This window comes from Peromyscus maniculatus, chromosome 23, assembly GCF_049852395.1.
Source record: "Peromyscus maniculatus bairdii isolate BWxNUB_F1_BW_parent chromosome 23, HU_Pman_BW_mat_3.1, whole genome shotgun sequence".
Classification (NCBI taxonomy): Eukaryota; Metazoa; Chordata; class Mammalia; order Rodentia; family Cricetidae; genus Peromyscus; species Peromyscus maniculatus.
The window spans coordinates 26,520,846-26,539,088 of NC_134874.1; the positions used below are offsets into that span (position 1 = coordinate 26,520,846).

The window sequence follows — 18,243 nt, forward strand, 5'->3', positions numbered from 1 at the left end:
TCATTTTTGTCCCAGCCGTGAGAAGAATGACAGAGACACATGGGTTCACAGGAGACCAAGCCACAGGAGGAACAGCCGCCCCTACCCTTCCACACACAGTCCTTCCTCACCACACAGCTCAGAACCTCTGGAGAAAGGGTGCTTCTCAGTCCTGCTTGGACCAGCTCCTCAGCCAGCAGCTTTTATGAGGAATGGGGGCACTGGGCCAAAGCCCATCTGAGGGACTCAGTGGCTAACATGTATGGCCACATGTATGTGAGCATGAGGACCTGAGTTCAGAGCCCAACACCCACGTCAAAGAAAGCCTGTGGAGGTACACACCTGTAATCCTAGCACTGGGGAACACAGACAAGAGGATCCCTGGAGTTTGAAGGAGGGACGTCAAGTCTAGAAGATTCCATGAGTTCTAGGTTCAGTGAGTGACTCTCTCAAAGAGCAGGCAGAAAAGTGATGGACAAAGACATCTGACATCCACATATGCCCTCCACACATATTTTCTCTCCTTCACACATGGGGACAAACACACATACATGTAGAACAGAACACACACAATGTATGGAGCCAGGCTGGAGTCTCCAGTGGGCTGACATAATGGTACCCCAGTGACTTGCCAGCCAGGAGCAGGTGGTTATCAACATCCGAGCTTATCTTCTTCAAGGGAGTGTCGGAGGTGCCAGGGTGGCAGGCTATCAGTACTTTCAGAGTTGAGCCTGGTGACAGGACCCTTAGGAAGGTGTCCCAGTGGACCAGGATGGCACCAGGCTGGATCAGTCTCTTCTCACCCATCCCCCAACAGCCAGAAAACCCTGGTTTCACCATTCTGTTTCCCTTTTGGTCTGTTTCCAGTCAGTCCAAATTGAGAGAGCAACCACAGACCAAAGAAACAACTCCATCCAAGTCCAGCTTGGGGGAGGGGGACAATGACTTTTATTGGGGTCTCTTATAGGTTCATAGGTGACTCAGGCAGCTTCATCACCAAGAAGCCCACCTCAGCATGGTGACAACTCATCCAGCTGCGTCCCTGGAGTCCCCTCACAGCTTGTGGGCAGCTCCATCCAAGTGTCTTTTCTGCCCCTAGAAATAGTTCACTGATTCTAGAACCTGGGAAGAGGGCATCTTGAGTCTTGCAAGTTCACTGGGCCTCCTGCTCACTTTTGGAATGAAACACCTGCAGAACAGGGTCGTAAGATGGTCTGAGGTCAGTCTAAAAATAAACAGCTCAAAAGGTAGAGAGAGACTTACCCGATGCATCTCCGTTGTCTCCTGAAGGCTGCTAGCACAGTCCACGGTGAGTCTAGAGAGGTCATCGAGTGATGGGCAGTCAAAACACAGCAGAGTGCCTCCCAGCAACAGCAGCAGTGAGCTGGCCCAGGCTAAGCGGAGTGAGGCACCCATCTCTGTTTTCTTCGTGGAACCCAGCAGTGGGTTGGAGAAGCCACGGCTGACATTGTAGGACACCCAGGACGTGGATATCAGCACCAGAAAGCCAACATCGAGGAATATCACACTGACTGCCCTCATGATCTTGAGTACAATGCCCCTGCTCTTCACACACCTGATGCGTTCATCCCCAATCATGCACAGCAGCAAACCTAGCCATGTTCCAATGATGCAGATGACCATGGAGACTCGAGCCACACTGAGGTCCTGAGTTACTGCGGGCCGGATGCCATACAAGGTGCATTGTATCCGGTTGCTTTTATCCACCTGGCACATGTGCCACAGGCCCTCACAAATGCTGTCATCTGGGTTTGTCTCATCATCGGGAAGTGTCACCTTCCAAAAGGGGAGGATACAGCTCACAATGGCGCACAGCCAGCCCAGTGTAGCCAAGGAGAAGCTGATGGCCTCTTGCTCCATGCGGACCATGGTTCAGAGTCTGCTGGCAGCAGGACCAGGAAGAGTGAGGGGTCCGGTTCTAGAGATGCAGGGTTCCAAGAGCTGAGGATGGACTTTTAAAGTGTGTAAAGCAAGCCTCTCTGTGAGGCAGAGTGGCACAGAGCAAGAAAGGGATGCCGCTGCCACCAACGACTATCTCAGTAGAGTCAGATGTCCCAGGCTAGCACGCGTGAGCACAGCAGTTGACACAGGGATCTATCTGGTGAAACAGATTGAGCTTCTGTGAGGCTCTGGCAGAGGGTGGAGCAGAGGGAAGATCTTCACCCCTGGCACCTGCCCTGACCAGATCCCTGCATTTCTTCTTTCTTTCTTTTTCTTTTTTTTAATGTATGTGTGTGAACCTGAGCATGCTTGTAAACATGTGTGCCTGTTCCTGTGTGCATGTATACATATGTGTGCACTTGCATGTTGGGGATCTCATGGGTCTGGAGCTCACCAGTTAGGCAACTAGCTAGCTAGCTAGTGAGCCTAGAAATGCCCCATGTCTCCACTTCACTGCATTGGGGTCATCAGCAAATACCACCATATCCAACTTTTTTATGTGGGATCTGAGAATTAAACTCAGGTCCTCTAAGCTATACCCTCAACCCTGGATCTATGGAATTCTGAGTCCAGACCCAGTGAAATCACCTTAAAGCCTCAATCATGACCAAGAGTTTCCATCTAATATTGAGAAACCAGGAAAACCCCCTCAGGCCAAGGGAATGAACCTGAAGGTCCAGCACAGAGGTTCCCAGATAGGACAAGATTCTCCCTGTAGGGTTTTCTGTCCTTCTTAACTTTCCCTCACCTTTTAGAAAAGGGGTGTGAAATGCAACCTTGAACTCACAATCCTCCTGCCTCCACCTCCCCAGTGCTGGACACACAAGTGTATACCACCAGGCCCAGAACTTTCCCATTCTTTTTTTGCTTTGTTTTTTGAGACTGGGTTTCTCTGTGTAGCCCCGACCATTCTGGAACTCACTTTGTAGACCAGGCTGTCCTCGAACTCACAGAGATCCGCCTGCCTCTATCTCTTGAGTGCTAGGATCAAACATGTGCGCTACCACCGCCTGGCACTTTTCTCTTTTTTAACTGGAGAAGTGGTTCAACCATGATGAGTTGATCTTGAGGGCCGCAAGAACACATTATAGAGACTCAGCTGTGTATTAAAGCTGAACTTTGACCGGCCAAGGGTCTGTCAAATGGGAAGCCATCTTCCTGGAGTATCATGCATGAGATTTTTAGGGTCTGGTTCTGGTCAGCGTGTATTCCACTTTTACCCTCCCTCAAAGGCCCCCGTGGCATCACCCACATTAGGGGGTGCACAGAGACCCTGGCTCCATGCTCGGCTCTCTGTTCTCCTAATGGCTTCTCTACAACATGGGGGCCTTGAGCCTTTGGGTCCGTGCTGACAATCTGTGGCTTCTCCAGGACTCCAGGTCCTGCCCTTCCTGACCTACCCAGCATCACAGGCATCCTCACCTACATACTGAGTCCTCCTCGGCCTTTTCCATCCCTCACCACAGGCCACTGGCTCCTGACATCACGGACACAGTCCTGCTCCACTCCTCCATCTATCCCAGCCTGACCTCCTCCTGAGCTCATGACTCAGCCATGAGAGAGGCCTCTGGAGAGGGAGGCGATGGCACAGGGGAATGAAGGTTCAAATGCATCCCCAGAGATAACCAGTTCAAGACCAGCCTGAGCATATCATCCTGTCTTAAGAACTAAAACTAAGCGTGACAGGTGACACCAGTCATTACAGCCCCAGGATGGTCACACCTTCCAGGACAGCTCGGGATTCCATAGTGTGAAGAGAGAAAGAGAAAAAAAAAATGGCCGGGCGGCGGTGGTGGCGCATGCCTGTAATCCCAGCACTCGGGAGGCAGAGGCAGGTGGATCTTTGTGAGTTCAAGGCCAGCCTGGTCTATGGAGATAGTCCAGGGCAGGCTCCCAAGCTACAGAGAAACCCTGTCTCAAAATAAAAAAAATTAAAAAAAAAATGATAAAGGGAAGTTCCCCAACACCAGCCAAAGCTCCAGTGCTCCACATCGGGATGGCTCACTGTGGCTCACACGGAAAAGGCTCATGGGCGCCCTGGAAGGCTGGAATCCCCACTGAGAATTCTCCACCTTCTCCACCATTGTCGCCTGGGACCTCTGCGTGGGCCTAGAAACCCTTCCACATCCCTGGATACCCCAAGCCTGTCCTTCCCCAATTTCTCAAAAATCCACTCATCTGCACAACCCAGTGCTCATAAATTCCACACTCAGACTCCAGGATAGAGCCTGGCCCCGCACCCTCTGTTCCCTGGGATCAGGATTCTACCAATACAGCCTGACCCTCCCCACACACACTGAAAATCAAAGAAGACAAGCTGAGCCCCAGCATCCATCTCCCTCTGCCCCTGACTGCAGATGGAGTATGACAAGCCACCTCACACTCCTGTTCCCACGCTTTCTCTGTTGTATCCTCAATTGTGAGTCAAATGGACCCTTTCTTCCCTCCTGAAGTCACCTCTGGCAGACAAATTGTGCCATCAACGGGAAGAGAAACACAGACCCCCGAGTTCACAGGAGTCACTGAGCCAATGTGGAACACCCAGCCCTGCCTTTCCACACACAGCCATCCCCTGCTCCAGAACACACACAGGGGAGACCCTGAGGAAAGCCACAGCTGTGCTGGGCAGCCCTGACCACACCTGCGGCAGCACTTTGCAGAAAAGCATGATTTAGACAGAGGAAATATGAGGAGGAAGAGGGGCGAGACTGGGCCAAGCCTGTGGGGACAAGTGTAATTCCAGGTCAGTGTCCATCTGAGGGGACAAGTGTAATTCCAGGTCAGTGTCCATCTGAGGGGACAAGTGTAATTCCAGGTCAGTGTCCATCTGAGGGGACAAGTGTAATTCCAGGTCAGTGTCCATCTGAGGGGACAAGTGTAATTCCAGGTCCGTGTCCATCTCAGGGGACAAGTGTAACTCCAGGTCAGTGTCCATCTGAGGTGGGGGCAGATGGAGCAGTTGTCACATCATGAGGACCTGAGTTCAGATGCAGCACCCCTGTGAAACACTGTGTGGGGCACACACCTGTCATCCATGCTCTGGAGAGAAACACACAGCAGGAGCCTGCAGCTTGTTGGCCCACCAATCCGGCCTCACAGGTGGGTGCTAAGGAGAATGTTCTGAAAGGGCTCCCAGCAGCCTTGGCAGGTGTGAGCCAAGGTGTCCCTCTGTGGAAGAGAAAGAGACAGGCCATGCAGACACAGCAGGTGGCCGTCAAGGCAGGTAGGGGCAAGAAGCAATCAAGTGACAAGTTTTAGTATTAGAGGGGGAAGAGGGAGAAAAGGAAGGGAAGGGGATAGAGAATGGATGTGCATGCCTCATGGAGAGAGAGAGAGAGAGAGAGAGAGAGAGAGAGAGAGAGAGAGAGAGAGAGAGGAGTTTTCTCTTAAAGGGGACTTTACCTAAGATGACATCAGGCCGCTGGGCGGGTCCCCAAAGAGTAGGTCAGACGGCTTACAGAGACCCTATCTCAGAAAACAGTGGGAAAATTGGTCACACAGGGACACTGACATGTCCTTGCTCTCTATCTATCTCAAGCGGACACACACACACACACACACACACACACACACACACACACACACAATCTCAATGAACTCAGCCAGGCTGTACTTCTCCCTGGGCTGACTTACATGTTACCATAGCACCACAGTGACCTCCTGCTAGGGGAAGGTGGTTACCAGTACCCAGGCTTAAATTCTGCAACCAAGGGGCAGACGTGCCAGGGCCACAGACTATCAGTAAATTCAGAGGGGAGCTCTGTGACAAGAAGTCCTTAGGGGAGGTGTCAGAGGGGACCAAACTGGTGGCAGCCAGGGGCAGTCCCTGCTTGCCCATCCCCCAACAGCCAGCAGCTCTGGCACTAACACCCTAGTAATAACCTTCAGTCTGAATCTAGTCACCCCATGTACAGAAGGTCACTGAGACCCTGAAATGACTCCATCCCAGTCCAGCTTAGGGGAGCAGTGACTTTATTGGGGTCCCATGTTCCTGGAAGACTCATGACAGCTGCATCCAGGAGGTCCCCTGTGCCAGTTTGCAGCCAGGTAATAAAGATGATAAGGGGTGTTGGTTGCCATGCAGAAAGGTCACGAAGCATGAAGAGCCACGACAAAACCCAGTCTCAGAACTTTATTAGGAGGGGGGCGAGGGACAAAAGAACCAGGCCTGGGGAGAAGCCCATGCAGAGAGCAGAGAGAGAGACAGAAAGATAGTGGGGGGAAGAGAGAACAGAGAGGGGAGGAGGGGGGTTTGTGTCCGGCTTTTTAAGGAGCAGATGGGCTTACAGAGCTACGCCGTGCATGCTCAGATGGCGTGACCACACCACGCGCACGTAATCACCAGCGCACACTGATGACGTAAGGCACAAGACCCCTTGCTTAGCTCCTGAACTGCACATGTGTGGTCATGCAGCTGGAGTGGGGGCAGAATCCAAGTCCATGGAGGAGTTTCCTTTCCCCTTGTATCCCCAGCAGCAGTTCCCTGAGGCTGAGGAGGGCATTGGAGTCCGCAGCTTCCCGGTTCTCCTTCTTCCATCAGGCCAAAGGCGTTTCAGTCAGAGGGGTAACAGCTACAGAATAGTTCACAAGGTGGTCTGAGCTGTCTACAGATGAACAAATCCAAAACACAGAGACTGGGCCCCCTTATGCATTGTTGATGTCTGAGGAGTGTTGGGAGAATTCCCGCAGAGCTACACCTGGTTTAACTCCAGAGTGTTAACACCTAGCTTTAGCCGGGCGGTGGTGGCGCACGCCTTTAATCCCAGCACTCGGGAGGCAGAGCCAGGTGGATCTCTGTGAGTTCGAGGCCAGCCTGGGCTACCAAGTGAGTTCCAGGAAAGGCGCAAAGCTACACAAGAGAAACCCTGTCTCGAAAAACAAAAAACAAAAAACAAAAAACAAAAAACAAAAAACAAAAACAAAAAAAAAAAAAAAAAAAAAAAAAAAAAAAAAAAAAAACACCTAGCTTTAATCTGCCTTTTGTGGTTGCTACCTCCTGCCTCCTGGACCTTCTCTTTGAAGTCTCCTCTGAGAGTTTCTAGGGGATCAAAGCCTATGCACACTTGGTTTTAGAACAGCCCAGAACACTGTGGTATTCCTTTCCTGGGAATTTGCATTTGGCATTGTCCCTTGGAGGGGGGAACTTGAAGGGGGGATATAAGGTTTTGTTCTAGGGATTGACTTTCTACAGGTGTAAATCGTATAATAATGAAAGGGCCCTTTGCTAAGCTAAAGTGGACCAGTCCATAGAGACGGGTCCCCTCCTGCAACTGGGAAAGGCTAGACTCATCCTTGAGGTGCCTCTGTGTTTTGTTTCCACTGACCTGCTGCATGAGCACCACCGACTCGGGATACACAGCAGAGGAGGGCCTTTCCATGGAGCCCTCGAAAGCACTGGGCTGGTGGTTGTTAGTGGAGCCCTGGCACCACAGCAGGGCCCCTCCCAGCAGAAGCAGCTGGGGAGCTGAGCCAGCCCAGGTAGGGTGAGGCTCCCATCTCTGGTTTCCTTTGGGAGACCACTGGAGGGTTGGCCATGCCAAGTATGACATTGTATGTTACCCAGGTATAAGAAGCAGCAGACCAGCCCCCAGGAGCAACCCACTTGCCGCCATCTTGATCTTTACTCCATCATTTATATTTGACTCATAGGTGACTCGTTCCTCCCCGATCAAGTACAGCAGCAAACCCAGGAAGGTGATGATGATGCAGATGACCACTGGAACTCGAGAAACCTGCCGGCCTGTGGCAGGACCGGGCCTGAGCTGTATGACATGCATCTTGGGCCATGGAGTCCATCATTCTCACACAGGTTCCAAAGGCTCTCCCAAAGGACCAAGTGTTCAGACATTTTCTTCACACGCCACTTTGGCAGCCAAGTGCACACAATAGTGCCTATGCAGGCCAGAACAGCCAGAGAGAAGCTGGCTGCCTCCAGTTCCTGGGGAGCCGTGGCTCAGTCTCTGCTGGACACAGCACGCAGAAGACAGTGGAGATCTGTCTGTCAGCTGCAGGATTCAAGGGGCTGAGGATGGGTTTTCAACCTGTCAATAGCAAGCTGTCCTGAGAACCACAGCTCTGTGTAGTCAGACACACAGGCAGCAGGTGCAGACAGACACACAGGGAGCAGGTGCAGTCAGACACACAGGCAGCAGGTGCAGACAGACACACAGGCAGCAGGTGCAGACAGACACACAGCCAGCAGGTGGAATCAGACACACAGCCAGCAGGTGCAGACAGACACACAGGCAGCAGGTGCAGACAGACACACAGACAGCAGGTGCAGACAGACACACAGACAGCAGGTGCAGACAGACACACAGGCAGCAGGTGCAGACAGACACACAGACAGCAGGTGGAGTCAGACACACAGACAGCAGGTGGAGTCAGACACACAGCCAGCAGGTGCAGACAGACACACAGGCAGCAGGTGCAGACAGACACACAGACAGCAGGTAGAGTCAGACACACAGCCAGCAGGTGCAGACAGACACACAGACAGCAGGTGCAGACAGACACACAGGCAGCAGGTGCAGACAGACACACAGACAGCAGGTGGAGTCAGACACACAGCCAGCAGGTGCAGACAGACACACAGCCAGCAGGTGCAGACAGACACACAGGCAGCAGGTGCAGACAGACACACAGCCAGCATGTGAAGACAGACACACAGCCAGCATGTGAAGACAGACACACAGCCAGCAGGTGCAGACAGACATACAGACAGCAGGTGGAGACAGACACACAGACAGCAGGTGGAGACAGACACACAGACAGCAGATGGAGATAGACACACAGCCAGCAGGTGGAGATAGACACACAGACAGCAGGTGCAGACAGACACACAGGCAGCAGGTGCAGACAGACACACAGACAGCAGGTGCCACATGGCAGTGGACACAAAGCCCTGGGAATTGTAGGAATTTAGCAGAATTCTACTGTTTGGGGTAGAAATTAGAATGAACAGCCGTTTTTTAGAAATAGGTTGACCTTGAAGAATCCGTGCGGAAAACAGTGATAGTTTTGCTAAAGGGGTTTGCAGCCATCCCATGACTTTGGTCATAATACGCCTCAGGCAGATAGAACACGGCCTGAGCTGAGCTCAAGGATAAACAGAGACAACGTGCAAACAGAGACCCAACTTCAGCTCTCCTGTTGAATGGAGGAGGCCAGGGCTACTGTTGGGACTGAGCAATTCATTCTCAGCTGGGGCCTTCCACAGGGCAGAGCTCCTCCAAACATCAGCAGCATGGAGCTGGATCAGTCTGGGTGGAGCCAGACACCCTACTCTGCTTTCTGCATGGAGCCCAAGAGTGCATCTGAGCAGCCATAGATGAAGTTGTGTGTTCCACAGGACATGGGCACCATTGACTGCAGGTCAGCACCAGGATCAAGGCCCCCACCCTCCATACAATCATGACATCACCTCTGTCATTAGACAGCCATGATGACACTCATCCTCAAACATACACAGCAGCAAAACCATTTCATTATACAGATGACCATGAGGACCTGAGACGCCTGTGGCCCTGAGCTGATGTGACCCGGTAGCCATGGTCCTTAGACTGCATGCTGCAGAGTTTGTGAACCTGGCACATTTGCCATAGACCCCGCCTAACATAGGACTCTAGCCCTGTCTCACATTCAGGAGACACTGTCACCCTTCACATGGGTAGCACACAGCTCCAAAGGGCCACCGGCCTGCCCAGTCTAGCCACAGAGGTGCTGACCTCCTGCAGGACACTGAGAATCATGGCCCAGAGTCACTGCAGTTAGGAAAGGGAGACAGTGGAGATCTGGGCTGAGCTGCAGGATCCCAAGGACTGATGATGATGGACATAGCAAGTGTCCGTTCAGAGAAAGACTCACTCCACACCAACAAAAATTACCTCTGTAGAAGCAGATGTCCGCGGCAGCAGTGTGAGGACAGCAGTTGACAGAGGCATCTGGTGATAGAGATTGGGGGTGTCTGAGGCTATGACAGGGGGTGGGGCACAGGGTGGAGCTTCAGATCATTGGCCTCAGATGCAGCCTGTACTGCTTTATGTAACAATTGTATGTGCCTGTTTCTCTCTCTCTCTCTCTCTCTCTCTCTCTCTCTCTCTCTCTCTCTCTCTCTCTCTCTCTCTCTCCTCCCTCCCTCCCTCCCTCCCTCCCTCCCTCCCTCCCTCCCTCCCTCCCTCCCTCCCTCCCTCCCTCTCTCTCTCTCTCTCTCTCTCTCTCTCTCTCTCTCTCTCTCTCTCTCTATGCACATGCTTAGAATTTGTATGTGGAAACCCTAGGACTCCCTCTGGCATCATCCTCAGGATGCCATCTACATCCTTTAGGACAAGTTTCTCATTGGACAAGGACTTATCAACTGTGCAAGACCTCCTGGCCAGGAAGCGCTGTGGCTCCACCTGCTTTTTCCTCTTTGGCACTAGATTTACCATCACATGCTTGAATGTGCTGCATGTTTACCAGGGTTCTCAGATGGACCTCAGGTTCTCCAATATCAGCCCCCAGACCACAGTCTGTGTATTCTGAGTCCAGAAGAGTCCCCTGAAGGCCAGAATTTGGAGCAAAAATGTCCATATCATTAAAAGAAACTCCTTTCTTCCCTTTATATGGGTACTCACATACACACATTAGGACAACACAGTTTTATAACTATTTATAGTATAAAACAATATTTGAGTGAAATAGATCGTCCCTACTCCTTATTTTTTGTCTAAGTAGAGACAAGTTTGGAAAAACAGACCACTCTGTCCCCAGCTTCCCTGCTCTGTTCACGGCCAGCTCATGCCCACGCTGGACCAGTGACCATTCCCTGGCCAATGTGTTGCAGTAGAAGACTCTGCATGATGATTGACAGGTAGGACGAGATTCACATTGTCAAGGTCTCTGTCCTCCCTACTCCCTCCTTACATTTTCAATGGCACACTCCAGTGACGTAACACAGGTCAGCGTTGACCTTATTGTCTTTTCTCCGTGACCTCCACAATGATGATGCTCTGGTGTACTACACCAAGGCCCTGGATTGTCCCCTTTGTCCTCTAGAGAAGTGTCCAGCATGATAAGCTGACAGCCTTGGCACCAAGGCTTGGGAGCAGAGGTGACAGAGAAGAACAGTGACATGGCTGGGTCCCTGATGGCATCACTGACCCCCAGACCACATTGACCACTCTGTTTTCTACATTGGACCTGAGCATATCCTCTCCTGAGGGACCTGCCATGCAACATTCATTCATGTCCAGTGGGAGCTGATGGTGTCCCCACACACTCTCCTCAAACCCATTATCTAGGACAGATTCCAGAGTGGAGTGTGGATGCTCCCCTCAAAAATCAGGGTTTCCTGACAGCCTGCTGCACACTTCCCACACCAAATATGACCTGGGCACAGTAGTGTACAGTGTCAGGCAACACTGAGGTAAGGTGGGACACCCAGAGACAGACGAAGACAGTGTCTTAGAGTTTCTACTGCTGTGATAAATACCATGACCAAGAGCAGCCTGGGGGGAAAGGGTTTGTCAGGCTCATGAGTCCCTGGTCACAGTCCCTGAGGGAGGCCAGTGTTGTTGGTTCTTTCACTCTTTTTTGGGGGGACATCCAGCTCCCAAATAAATTACACATGGATACTTATCTCAATTATGAATGCCCGTCCTTAGCTCTGCTCAATCTCTTGCCAGCTTTCCTGATCTTACATTATCCCCTCTACCTTTTGCCTCTGGGCTTTTCCTTTTCTCTAACGTCTGTAAATCTTACTCTTTCTCCCTGGCTTGCTGTGTAGCTGGGAGGCTGGACCCTGGAGTCCTCCTCCTCCTCTGGCTGCTGGATCTTAGATCTCTCCTCACACTTTTCTTCTTCTATATATTCTCTCTGCCTGCCAGCCCCACCTCTCCTCTCTCCTGCCTCGCTATTGGCTGGTCAGTTCTTTATTAGACCATCAGGTGTTTCAGACAGGCACAGTAACACAGCTTCACAGAGTTAAACAAATGTAACATGAACAAAAGTAACACACCTTAAAATATCAACCACAGTCTTCCCTTTTTGTCTAATTAAATTAAGGGCTTAACTTTCACAGAGTATAACTACATACAACAAAAACAGTTATCAAGTAAGAATTAATTTACAATATTCTGTCCATTTGTAGTTAGCATATTCAAGGAAAATGATGCATTATCTATTCTGTCTTAGTGAATCCAAAGTTTTACACCTAACTTACTTTCTATCATAACTAAGGAAAACTGCAACTATAACTTTTTAGTCTTCAACTTCATTAAAGACCCAGAAGGATGTAATATTACCTAACAACAGAGACGTTTGGCTGCTGGACAGTCACCCAAAGTTCCTCTGCAATGTTGGGGCAGTCACCTTCAGCATACAAGCCTAGAGTATCTGGCAGACTTTTCTATGAAGCAGGAATTTTGGACTGTCCTGCCTTCTTTTGGCAAAGTTCAACAGTTCTGTTTCCTCTGTGTCCTGCATGTCCAGTCTGCACGGCATATTGTCAGTAGTCAGAGGCAAGAACAGTTTCTCTGCCCAGTGGCTACCCTTGCCATGACAAAAGCAAACTCCATAAGGAGTTTCTTCAGTGCCCATCATCTCTGAAGTAAATTGGGGCTGCCTGGTGCAGGTGCGTTACATCATCATGAAAAACTTTTAAGTTAACGAAACATTGAAAATGCCATACTCTGTGGGCCTTTAAAAGTTTGAAGACCATCTATCTATCTAAAATATATCTCTATATGACCTGAAAAGCATACATAACCTAGCTACAGTTTTGATGGTTATGAATGACTAACCACTAATCTATGTTCCTGGTTATCTTATATAATTTATAAAAACAGATTTCAAAAGCTAGAATTTTACCTTACATTTTAAAATAAACTGCATAGACAAAATACCTTAAACACAAGCAGAAACACATATATAACATATAGTAAAAAAAAAACAACCTTAACTTTGCATCACTATACAAAACAGTTTGGACAATGGTAGAAACATATATATGATGTAACTTTAAATTTGTATCAAGATTCTATGTTCCCATAAACTAGAACAAACATCCAAAACCCACCAAATAACCAACAGCCAACCACACCCCCCAATTCATGGGAATGTTGATGTAGTTTTCTCCATACTTCTTCCTGCTGTCTGTGGAGGAAGTATCTTTAGGGTCCCAGAGAGAAAATTTTGAGATAATGACTGAGTCCTGGGAAAACCAGCTTTAACCTTTGCTGATAGGTATCACCTGTCAAGTCTCAGGAGGTCTTGCCTGATGAAACCTGATCACTTTTTTTTTTTTTAAAGATTTATTTATTTATTATGTATACAGTGTTCTGTCTGCACACATCCCTGCAGGCCAGAAGAGGGCACCAGATCTCATTACAGATGGTTGTGAGCCACCATGTGGTTGCTGGGAATTGAACTCAAGACCTTTGGAAGAACAGTCAGTGCTCTTAACCTCTGAGCCATCTCTCCAGCCCGAAACCTGATCACTTTAACCCTGAAGGAATCCACAGTCTCTCATCCTCTGTGGGATCAAAACCCAAAGCATTTTTGATTTCCATTTGACAATTATATGTTTTGACTTCTTCTTTAAAATAATATCTAGATTGGTTCTTTTTAGCAGTCCAGTCCACAGTCCCATGTGTCCTAGCAGCTGTCTTTGGCTTCTCAACAGTCCAAACATTCAAAATCAGCACAAACAGGATCCAAACTACGGATTCCCCCTCTATGTAGAAGGGTTTTTATTCTTAGATTTTATTCTCTCTTTAAAGATTTCATTTCATGGGCTGGAGAGATGGCCCAGAGGTTAAGAGCACTGACTGTTCTTCCGGAGGTCCTGAGTTTGATTCCCAGCAACCACATGGTGGCTCCCAACCATCTGTAATGAGATCTGATGCCCTCTTCTGGCCCGCAAACATACATGCAGGCAGAACATTGTATGCATAATAAATAAATAAATCTTAAAAAAAAATAAAGATTTCATTTCATAAACTATTAGTTTCTTTTTCTATGACTGTACCCTTTTCTTTTCTTAACCCTACGCACACAGTTAAACACACTGTAACCTGCTTAGAGATTTTTCTTTTCAGATCTCTTTTACTGCGTATCTCTAGTCTTTTTTGACCATAGCAGCAAACCCTAGACTGGTTTGGCACACCTCCCAGCACCCTGTTCTTGACTGGATCTGCCCACTTCTCCAGATGTGAAAGCCAAGCAGAAACTCAAGGCCCTCAGAGGTTTGTCTGACCAGGAACTGCATTCAGCTTTCCTAGTTCTCCAGAATGCCAATGCTTGCATTGCACCAGGCATTATTCTTTAGTTTTTTGTTCCTTCTTAACTGTTCAAGAGCTCAGTAACCTGCAGAAATGGACCCGCCAAAACTCTTAAAGGAGCACACACTCCATCTCAATGAACTCAGCCAGGCTGTACTTCTCCATGGGCTGACTCACATGCTACCATAGCACCACAGTGACCTCCTGCCAGGGGAAGGTGGTTACCAGTACCCAGGCTTATCTCTGGCAAGCAAGAGGCAGACTTGCAAGGGCCACAGACTATCAGTAATTTCAGAGGGGAGCTCTGTGACAAGAAGCTCTTAGGAAGGGTGTCAGAGGGGGCCAGGCTGGCACCTGGCTGGCTCAAGCCTTACTTGCCCATCACCCAGCAGCCAGCAGCTCTGGCACTAACATCCTAGTGTTAACCTTCAGTCTGATTCCAGTCACCACAGATACAGATGCTCAATAAAGACCCTGAAATGACTCCATCCCAGTCCAGCTTAGGGGAGCAGTGACTTTATTGGGGTCCCATGTTCATGGGTGACTCATGACAGCTGCATCCAGGAGGTCCCCTGGGCCAGTTGCAGCCAGGTCCATGGAGGAGTTTTCTCTCCCCTTGTATCCCCAGGAGTAGTTAACTGAGGCTGAGGAGGGCACTGGAGGCTTGGAGCTTCCTGGTTCTCCTTCTTCCATCAGGCCAAAGGTGTTTCAGTCAGAGGGGTAACAGCTAGAGAATAATAAACAGTCACAAGGTGTTCTGAGCTGTCTACAGATGAACAAATCCATACACAGAGACTGGCCCACCATATGCATTGTTGATGTCTGAGGAGTGTTGGGAGAATTCCACAGAGCTACAGCCTGTGTGACCCCAGAGTGTTAGCACCTAGCTTAGATCTGTCCTTTGTGATTGCTACCTCCAGTCTCCTGGACCTTCTCTTTGAAGTCTTATCTGAGAGTTTCCTAGGGGTTCAAAGCCCATGAAAACTTAGATTAGGAACAGCCCAGAACACTGTGGTTGTTCTTTCTTGAGAATTTGCTTTTGGCATCATCCCTTTGGGGGGGGGCTTAGATAAAAGCTTTGGTGTAGGAATTGACATGATAAATGTGTGAATTGTATAATAATGAAAGGGCCCTCTGCTAAGCTAGAGTGGAGCAGCCCATAGAGACCAATTCCCCCTGCAGCTGGGAAAGGCTAGACTCATCCCTGAGGTGCTATTCTCTCTTCATTCCAGTGACTTGCTAATTGAAGCTCACTGATTCCAGATATAAAGCACAGAGGGCTCTTCACAGGAGACCTCAAGAGGAGTGGGCTGGTCAATCTTCCTTGGGCCCTCACAACACAGCAGGGCCCCTCCCAGGAGAACCCCTCCCAGCAGAAGTAGCAGGGAGCTGAGCCAGCCCAGGTAGAGTGAGGCTCCCATCTCTGGTTTCAATGGGAGAACCATCTGAGGGTTGGTGATGCCAAGGATGACATTGTTTGTTACCCATGACACAGACACCAGCAGCAGCAGACCAGCCCCCAGGAACAACCCACTTGCCACCATCTTGATCTTTTCATTATTCATATTTGACACACATATGATACGTTCATCCCCAATCATGTACAGCAGCAAACCCAGGCAGATGATGAAGATGCAGATGACCACCAGAACTCGAGACACCTTCAGGTCCTGTGGCACTACCAGGTGTGAACTGTACTGGATGCATTTCAGGCTCTTGAGTCCATTAATCTCACACAGGAGCCAAAGGCCCTCCCAAATGCTGGTCTCTTCAGAAAATCTCATCACATGCCACAAGGGCAGGCCACAGCTGATAATGGCCACTAGGCTGCCCAGCTTGATCAGAGAGAAGCTGGCTTCTTCCAGTACCCGGCGACCCATGGCTCATCCTCTGCTGGACACAGGACACAGGAGACAGAGGGGATCTGGCTCTCAGCTGCAGGGTTCATAGGGCTGAGGTTGGATTTTCACCATGTCCATAGTGAGCTGTCCTGAGAACCAGCAACAGAAATGAGGGTCACTATAGAGTCAGACTGGTCCCCAACAGGAGGGACCTCAGCAGTTGACACAGCGTCCTGGTGAAATAGGCTAAGCTGATATGGGATTTGGCAGAGGGTGGGGAGAGGGAGGAGTTTCAGGGCACAGGCCTCATGGGATCAGATCTCTGTACTCTTTTAATGTGTGTGTGCATGTTGATGTGTGTGAGTACATGTTTCTGTGTGTCTTCATGCACAAGAATGTGGACACAGAGGGCAACCTCTGTTGTCATCTTCAGGAACTCTATATACCACCTTTGAGATGAGGCTCCTCAATGGCCTTAAGTTCACCAATTAGGCTAGAATAGCTGGCCAGGGTCCTGGGTAGTCAGGTGACAACACTCCTAATTCCCTAAGCCATCCTAGGGTACTGAGTTCTGGGGATCTGAGGACACAATACAGAATAGGGACATTGGTCAGCTGCACACACAACAGAGACCTCCTGTGGTCCCCTGCACTGCTATATCTGATGTGAGGTTCCATCTTATCAACTTATCAGGATGTAGAATCCCCATGGATACAAACCTCTGGGAATATCTGAGAGGATGTCTAGACTGGGATACTGAGGTGAGAATCCTCACCCTGTGGGCATCACCGTTCTGTGGTTTGGGGCCCCAGCTGAATGGAAAGTAGAAAGTGACTGAGCCCCAGCATCACCTCCCTCTGCTTCCTGCCTGTGGATGTGATGTGACTGCCTGCCTCGTGCTCCTGCCCCAAGACATCCCTGCCATGATGGACTGTATTCTGGGAACCAAGTAAGCCCTTTCTTTGCCCAGGTTGTTTTGTGTCAGTGTTTTATGACAGCCAGAGAGGCAAACTTCTGGATGGTGTTGCAAACACCTTTGATCCCAGCACTTGGGAGGCAGAGGCTTTTCTATCTCTGTGAGATCCAGGCCAGCTTGTATACAGATTGAGTTATGTTTCAGCTAGGACAGAGTAACACTGTCAGAGAGGGTGAGGGAAGAAGGAGAGTGAGGGAGGTTGGGAAAGAGGAAGGAAGGGAGAGAAAAAAAGCACTCAGGCACACTAGAACATAGTCTGAGTTGATCTCAAGGATAAACAGGGCAACATGTAGACAGAGGCCCACCTTCTCTTCTCCTGGTGGGTGAAGGATCCAGGGCTGATCCTGGTACTGAGCAATTCATTCTCAGCTGGGGCCTTCCAGGACTGCAGACCTCCTCCAAGCATCAGCAGCATGGAGCTGGATCAGTCTGAGTGGAGCCAGACACCCTACTCTGCTTTCTGCATGGAGCCCAAGAGTGCATCTGAGCAGCCATAGATGAAGTTGTGTGTTCTCCAGGACATGGGCACCATTGACTACAGGCCAGCACCAGGATCATGGCACCCACCCTCCTCACAATCATGACATCACCTCTGTCATTAGGCAGCCATGATGACACTCAACCTCAAACATACACAGCAGCAAACCCATTTCATTAGACAATGACCATGAGGACCTGAGACACCTGTGGCCCTGAGCTGATGTGACCCAGTAGCCATGGTCCTTAGACTGCATGCTGCATTGTCTGTGAACCTGGTACATTTGCCATAGACCCCGCCTAACATAGGATTCCAGCCGTGTCTCACATTCAAGAGATACTGTCACCCTTCACATGGGTAGCACACAGCTCCAAAAGCCACAGGCCTGCCCAATCTGGCCACAGAGTGCTGACCTGCTGCAGGACACTGAGAATCATGGCCCAGAGTCACTGCAGTTAGGTAAGGGAGTTAGGGGGATCTGGGCTGAGCTGCGGGATCCCAAGGACTGATGATGGTCCTCAAAAGTGTTCAGAGAAAGCCTTTCCCTGGACACAGACAGACACAAAAGCAGACAGAGACTCAGTCCACACCAACAACAACTACCTCTGTAGAAGCAGATGTCCCCGGCAGCAGTGTGAGGACAGCAGTTGACAGAGGCATCTGGTGATAGAGACTGGGGGAGTCTGAGTCTATGACAGGGGGTGGGGCACAGGGTGGAGCTTCAGATCATTGACCTCACAACCAGCC

At 49.9% G+C, this 18,243-nt stretch overlaps 1 protein-coding gene and 1 long non-coding RNA gene across 2 annotated transcripts; both read right to left on the minus strand.

Annotated features, from left to right (window-relative positions):
• Window positions 1-903: 903 nt before the first annotated feature.
• Window positions 904-2,155, minus strand: LOC102925736 (claudin-13-like). The gene is made up of 2 exons (XM_006971317.4): window positions 1,243-2,155; window positions 904-1,168 (listed from the first exon to the last, which is right to left on the minus strand). Exons 1-2 carry the CDS (start codon window positions 1,867-1,869, stop codon window positions 1,133-1,135), a joined length of 663 nt encoding a protein of 220 aa, XP_006971379.1. The 5' UTR covers window positions 1,870-2,155; the 3' UTR covers window positions 904-1,132.
• Window positions 2,156-14,701: 12,546 nt separating this feature from the next.
• On the minus strand, window positions 14,702-18,243 carry LOC102925429 (uncharacterized). The gene is made up of 2 exons (XR_006067548.2): window positions 18,100-18,243; window positions 14,702-14,928 (listed from the first exon to the last, which is right to left on the minus strand). It is a non-coding gene; the product is annotated as an uncharacterized LOC102925429 (long non-coding RNA).

Bases quoted from the DNA above. Each gene is read 5' to 3' on its own strand.
- LOC102925736 (XM_006971317.4), bottom strand. From the start codon at position 1,869: ATGGTCCGCATGGAGCAAGAGGCCATCAGCTTCTCCTTGGCTACACTG. The intron at 1,169-1,242 runs GTAAGTCTCTCT...CCTGTTCTGCAG, and splicing joins AGACAACGGAGATGCATCGG to GTGTTTCATTCCAAAAGTGA.